Source organism: Trichinella spiralis (assembly GCF_000181795.1).
Source record: "Trichinella spiralis strain ISS 195 chromosome Unknown Scfld9, whole genome shotgun sequence".
Lineage (NCBI taxonomy): Eukaryota > Metazoa > Nematoda > Enoplea > Trichinellida > Trichinellidae > Trichinella > Trichinella spiralis.
In genome coordinates, this window is record NW_003526948.1 from 3296737 (window position 1) to 3302754 (window position 6018).

At 35.7% G+C, this 6018-nt stretch overlaps 3 protein-coding genes across 3 annotated transcripts; all 3 read right to left on the reverse strand.

Annotated features, from left to right (window-relative positions):
* Nucleotides 1-249: 249 nt before the first annotated feature.
* Tsp_05411 (hypothetical protein) lies at nucleotides 250-1058 on the reverse strand. The gene is made up of 3 exons (XM_003371726.1): nucleotides 929-1058; nucleotides 668-783; nucleotides 250-396 (listed from the first exon to the last, which is right to left on the reverse strand). The coding sequence occupies exons 1-3, from the start codon at nucleotides 1056-1058 to the stop codon at nucleotides 250-252; spliced, it is 393 nt and encodes a 130-aa protein (XP_003371774.1).
* Nucleotides 1059-2201: 1143 nt separating this feature from the next.
* On the reverse strand, nucleotides 2202-2578 carry Tsp_05410 (hypothetical protein). Its single transcript, XM_003371727.1, has 2 exons — nucleotides 2412-2578; nucleotides 2202-2367 (listed from the first exon to the last, which is right to left on the reverse strand). The coding sequence occupies exons 1-2, from the start codon at nucleotides 2576-2578 to the stop codon at nucleotides 2202-2204; spliced, it is 333 nt and encodes a 110-aa protein (XP_003371775.1).
* Nucleotides 2579-4676: 2098 nt separating this feature from the next.
* Nucleotides 4677-5054, reverse strand: Tsp_05409 (hypothetical protein). Its single transcript, XM_003371728.1, has one exon. It carries the CDS (start codon nucleotides 5052-5054, stop codon nucleotides 4677-4679), a length of 378 nt encoding a protein of 125 aa, XP_003371776.1.
* Between the last annotated feature and the right edge of the window lie 964 nt (nucleotides 5055-6018).

A 6018-nucleotide genomic window follows, 5' to 3' on the forward strand; every position in this document is an offset into this window, starting at 1 on the left:
AGTTGAGAGGAGAGCTTTACGATGATGGTGCGTCATGTGAAGATGAATTGCCCGATCAGAGCAGGGCGCGCGCGTTTTTCAATTCACTTAATAAAGTCGTTGTTTGCGGTGATGGACACGGATATGGGCGGTGGTTTGTGTAGTCAACCGTCGGGGCGGCCTTCTGTTCGCCATTCAGAAGCTAATCTTTAAATTAGCAGTCGTGTTTACAAGCGTCCTGTGAGGGGTGTTCAATCGATTGGAACGTCGCTATTCAGATTGACCAATTCTGTTGATTGCTTCAGAAAAGACCTCGGCGAGCACAAGTGGGGCCGGCCGAGTATAGCTTATAGCTTGGCGAGCTTGGAAGACCTTTGCCGGGCGGTGGCCGGGATCAATTGTACTCGACTGAGAGAACTAAGAAAATCGGTGAACAACAACAACACATCTGAACGGGATGCAGATGGAATCGATCATTTTTCCCTCTCAGATCGTTTCCGGCTCAACTTATATGGATCGTTTTGAAATTATGGTGGCAATTTAGAAATTTTTTTTCTTTTTTTCTTTCTTTCTTTCTTTCTTCCTTTATTTCTTCTCCACTATGCTTGCTAATGTATATATGTGTGTGTGTGTGTGTGTGGCTAGCAAGCGCGAACTGAAAAACGATTTAATTTCTTCTTTCAAGCACCTCGCAATGTCGTGAAAGCTGCTGTCCCATTTGATTGTGTCCACTTTGCAATCTTTGCGCGAAATGTTCTGAACAGCGTTGTTGTTCGTGAAAATTAACCTCATAAAATAGCTCTCCTATATATACATATGATTATGACAGTCATATTTTATTGTTCTTCAATTGATCAGGCTGCTGCGGATAATGATGCGATAATCTGTTTATATGCGTAGTTTCAAGTTTGCAGTTGCTTTTAGGTGGTCGCTGAGGAATTCTTTTTACGGCTGAAACGCTTTTCATACTTTATATATTTGATTCCCAAATGTGCTCGGTCTGTGTTCCAAGTCCAATGCAGAGGCTGAAGAACGGCAGCAATTCTCTTGCACTTTTCATTGCTCTCTTTTATCCCCATGACAATTTCCATTTACCGATACCAAATGCAAAAAGGTGATTATTTTTCTAAGTGAAAAGTACATGTACATTTAAATCATCCATTTCTGAAATCATTATCATGCACAAGAATGCACTAATGTTTTAAAGTGGTTTTCTTCTTTTTTCTACGTTCAGTAATAGAATTACCATTTTAATTATTATTAATTTTTAAAAAAATACACCTGCAAATTAGATTTTTAATTGTAATTTTTATTTTGTTTTTTTTGTGTGCATACTTTATTTTTTTGATTAACATTTGATATTATGACAATAAGTGATATGGACAGCTGCTGCGAGTGAAGTGAAACTTCATCTAATGATCTGTTGCAGCTTATCTAACAGAAAAGTACAAAAGAAGATTACCAAATTAGACGTTAAACTAACAATAATCACTGGTAATGTAAATTATTTAACAAGCAAATTTTCCAAATTAAACAGTTTTTTTTGCTAACAAACATACTTTTATCCGTTTTGTGTTTATGCACAAGTAAGAGTTTTATTTGGTAAGTAAAAAAAGTGCAATTTTTTGTTCTCGCTCGTTTTTTTCAACACTAATATTTATTTTATTTATCGACACTTGTACATATTTTTTTCTTTTTTTTCAGTATTACATAATTTTATTTTTAAAAAATTTTGACTGTTTTTTAAATTTAGCAAAAAAAATGAAGCATATAAATTATTGTTTTGTATGAGTATTATTCGTAGTAAAAGTTTGTTCATATTGCTGAGAAACGTTTAAGCTTAAAACAAAGTTTCATCAATCATATGTAGTTATCTTTTTACGATAGCATGTTCAAACTGTTTGCTTAATAGTGTTATTATCTGAGGATAACTTGTGTACTTTTTAAATTATCTAAATATGGTTAAAGTGGAAAAGTAGGGAAGGACAGTTTGAATGTGCGTGTGTGTGTGTGTGTGTGTATAAGTGCTTATGCGTTGACGTGTGAATTTCATCATTGAAGTGTTAGTCACATGACGGCAGAGACTATCAGCTTTGTACCATCACTAATGCGCACAGAGAAAAACGTTTGCTTAAACCATTGAAACATTTAAAGCTATCGGTAATTCTGTTGTCGGCAAATTTGATCGCCCAACGGTCGTCTGTTTACACATGCTGATTTGTTTAGCTTATAATCAAACTACTCGAGAGAACCACACTATTCTTATTATTGCTTTTATATTGTTGAGATGAAGATGCTATTAAGGTTGCATTTATCGACATTTCCGTTACGAATGTCACGAAGCTACAAGCGAACATCGCAGTAATGTGTTGTAACAAGCGATAATGCCTATTAAAGAATGAAAATATTGGAAAAATCTGAACTTGTTCTACGTTGATCTATGGTTCGAGGGTGGTTTAAGAGTTTTGTTCCTCTTCTCTACACGGCCAACTACGAAAAATACCAATGTATCGATTGTTAATGAACAACGCCGTGTTATCTGACTTGTTTGTCCTGCTTGCGTCACCATTTTCTGCATGCATGTATGTTCCACTGTCATTGATGTGTTTATCTATCTATTGGAGTCTTTATTGTTGGCATCTTCTTTTTCGAATTGTTTGTACGCTTTTGCATGCCAGATCAGAACGGACGATCGATCGATTTGTGTTCTCAAGTTGTGCGCTATTTTACCTTGTTATATATGGATCAGAGAGAGAGTTGTGTTCGAAGCTTGGTTTGGAACTTTTTTTTTGACACGGAAGATTGTGCGCTAAATTTTGAAGAGAGCCAGCCTACTATTATTACTAGTAGCTCAAGCTGGCGTTGCTAAATTATTGATTTTCTTCAATGCAGTCAGAGTTGCAGAACACCTTCATGAAAAGCGGCGCAGAGAGAGAATGAGAGAGAGTTGGTTGGTTGGTTGGTTAGTCGGTCGGTCGGCTTGGAGCAAGAATCAATCAGCTCTCGGCGTTAGTTGTCGATAATAATCGCGCTTCGTCCTCGTCATTGTTAGTTCAAACAGATAACCGTTTGTTCGCCACTTTCACTTCGTTTCGTCTTTTTAAAATTACTATAGCTGTGCATCGACCCTTCCGCGACCGTTTTGATTTAAACTTGGGACTATTTATTGTTCATGAGCTCTCCAATTCACTCTTCCATAAAGCTTCATCCTCTTGCTGCATTTCCCTATACAACTATTTGTGTTACTCATCTCGGCGTTGTTGTTGTTGTTGTCTCAGGAGTTTGGATATATACAATTTTCCATTACTTAATACATACATACATAGATACATCTTTTCCCCTTGATGACACTTGTCTTGTCTTGGATCACAAGAACTGATGAAAACTTTGATGATATTTAGCTGTTCATTATACGTTGTGTGTTTTATTTGAATCTTTTCACACGCACGCGCAGCATTTGTTAATCTCTTTCAATCACAACTTTTCACCTTCCTCCTCTATGTGCAGTATTTGCTAATAAGTGGAAAAAATTAATTAGATCCAAGGTATTTATTTGCTTTACACACATATATATCGCTTTCAGCAAATCTTGTGCAATTAATCCCAATTTATATTATCTACTACATGTTAGGCAATTAATTGAGGTTAATTTTTCTTTATTTTTTTTTGACTTTATGAACAATTTTATAGATAATGCAACGATGAATCTTCTAATGTTCAAATGGAAAATTTGATGGAATCTGCTCGACTGGGTAATTTTGTAATAAAATTACTGTTACTTTTGTTCTTTTTTTAAATTTTAGCCAATGGTTTTGTTCATTTTCAAAAAAAGATTTGTTTTGAATGGTATGATTGAACTTTTCTGTTTTTCCCTTTTAAAGTATACCTTGTTTTAGGTAGAGTTGTGCGGTTGATTATTATTACATTGTAATAATTGTAAATGGAATGGATTTTCATCGTTTGGTAATTGTAGTTTTATATGCATGTTTTGTTTTGTTTTTTTTTCAAATCAAATGTGCAACTTTATTCAATCAGTTGACAACTGTACAGCGGTAATGATAAATGGGATGTGAAAATTTTTTGCTTTCTTTAAATGTGCTATTTTTTGTTACCGAATGATGCTTGATGAAATTGATGATGTCACGTCGTAATACAGGAAGGAGAGGAAAAGGTTTTGCCTGAAAAATTAGCATCTTTTCCAAATGTACAGTAGTGGTGATGATAATTTGAATGATGAATGAATGAATGAATGCATGTCACGTTCTGCTTGCAAATTTGATGAACAGTCAACATTTTATTCTGTTAGTTGCCAATGCTGAGTAGTACAAGCTCGTTGAAGAATTATTTTGCGTGATGAATATGTAAATGTTTTTCATTTCAGTTGACAGCTTTACGAATTCTTATTTATTGTAATCCATTTGCAGCTGTGCTGTGTTTGACACTACCGTTGAAAGGGATCGTCAGATTTGGGTAGGTGGAAGAAGAGAGTTGACATATCCGCGGTTCAAATGTTTTACAGTGAGTGGAGAAAAAAAGAAATGGAAGAAATTTCTCAATTGATTTGATTGTTAAAATAATCTACATGTTTTCATCATCATCATCACGAACTCTGCGTGGATTTTATTATATCAAGGTTACGGGGGATGTGGATCATCATCTTGTCGTCAGGGAAGGGATGGTTCATGGTTGTCGAGCTTTCACAGGGGCTTCGTGTTGTACTGCTGCCGGATCCGGCTGACTGGGCAGTGACAGCTTTTGCGAAAGAATTCGAGATGCGGTTGGTGAGAAGAGTAATTGAGCAAATATTTGCCTTCACCGGGAGTGAGTTGGAGCAGTGCGGCAGCGTTTTCAGCGATGTCCATTTTCAAAGTCAACAGACCCCATTCATTCGCCTTCTCCACTTGCAAAGCGGCTTGTGTCATTGTCGCGTTGACGCGGACGTATTGTTTGTCCCGCTCGGCTTGTGAATAGGAAGTGCTCTTGCTTGTTGCACAACCAATTAAAACCTTCACCTTCTCTCGTTTCAAAGATTCTTGTTGCTTTGCAAATTTGTCTCTGCTTTCAAGTTCAAGCATATGGAAAGAAAGAAAAATGGGCAGCGTCGTTTTATTGCGACACATTTTCAAACAGAACTCCATTCCATAGATATTATATCACTGACGAAAATGTTCTTCCCATTCAAGGCTACTTTTCCAACGTTACATGCAGGCTGTTGTTATTAATTAATATTCAGTTTAATTCTGTTTGCAATTATTAAACAATTTGTATCATGTGGCAACGGTGGCGACTGGATTCAACTTTGGTAGATTGTTCAAGCTGGAATTTTTCTTCAAGCTTCGGAAAGTGGAAGAAAAAGCCAGTTGTCTCAATCACGCAGCTACGGCCGGGACAAACTTCAAAAGTTGCTAAGTTTTTTTTTTTAATTAACATTATCTCTTATCATAATTGAGTTTTAAGGATATTTTTCTTGTGATGCAAAAATCACACTTTGATGTGAAGGTGCGCAGCATGAAAAATGGTTGAGGGGTAGTTTTTTGTTTTTTTTTTGTTCGTTCATTAATATTTGCTTGAATTAATCAGTTCCATTTATTATTATAAAATTCCTACGAGTAGCACATTTTTTACTTTCTTAAGTGTTATTGTCGCTTCTTCTTGCAAAAAAAATTTCAGAAATTTCTTCAAAATATTCTTCTTTTCCGTTGTTCTTTGTTTTTTTTTCCTAAAATTTAATTCCAAAATTAGTCAGTGGATTTTTTATTTCACTTTTTCACAATCACCTTCAATCATTTGTTATACTTTTTGTTTGTTCATGTCTAGACAATCAGTTTCTCTGTTGTATGCTCAGGTAAGTAAACAAAACTGACAAAATTTAAGCCCAGCATTATATACAACAAAGTGTGATGGTTAGGTTTTACAGATCAGTTTTCAGGAGGTGTTCTCTACGTTGTCAATGTTCATGCAGCGGCACAGCATGCTCTCTCTGTTTGATCACACTTGGGGTTTGATGAATTTTTGCCTAGTTTTTCAAATTTTTGAAAA

What these genes read in the sequence shown, in the direction of transcription:
- Tsp_05410 (XM_003371727.1), bottom strand. Translation starts at nt 2,578, where the DNA reads ATGACAGTGGAACATACATGCATGCAGAAAATGGTGACGCAAGCAGGA. An exon ending in CCCTCGAACCATAGATCAAC is followed by an intron (nt 2,368 to 2,411) that starts GTAGAACAAGTT and finishes ATTCTTTAATAG; the next exon opens with GCATTATCGCTTGTTACAAC.
- Tsp_05409 (XM_003371728.1), bottom strand. Translation starts at nt 5,054, where the DNA reads ATGCTTGAACTTGAAAGCAGAGACAAATTTGCAAAGCAACAAGAATCT.
- Tsp_05411 (XM_003371726.1), bottom strand. Translation starts at nt 1,058, where the DNA reads ATGGGGATAAAAGAGAGCAATGAAAAGTGCAAGAGAATTGCTGCCGTT. An exon ending in GTATGAAAAGCGTTTCAGCC is followed by an intron (nt 784 to 928) that starts GTAAAAAGAATT and finishes ATGTATATATAG; the next exon opens with GAGAGCTATTTTATGAGGTT. An exon ending in AGCTTTCACGACATTGCGAG is followed by an intron (nt 397 to 667) that starts GTGCTTGAAAGA and finishes CGATTTTCTTAG; the next exon opens with TTCTCTCAGTCGAGTACAAT.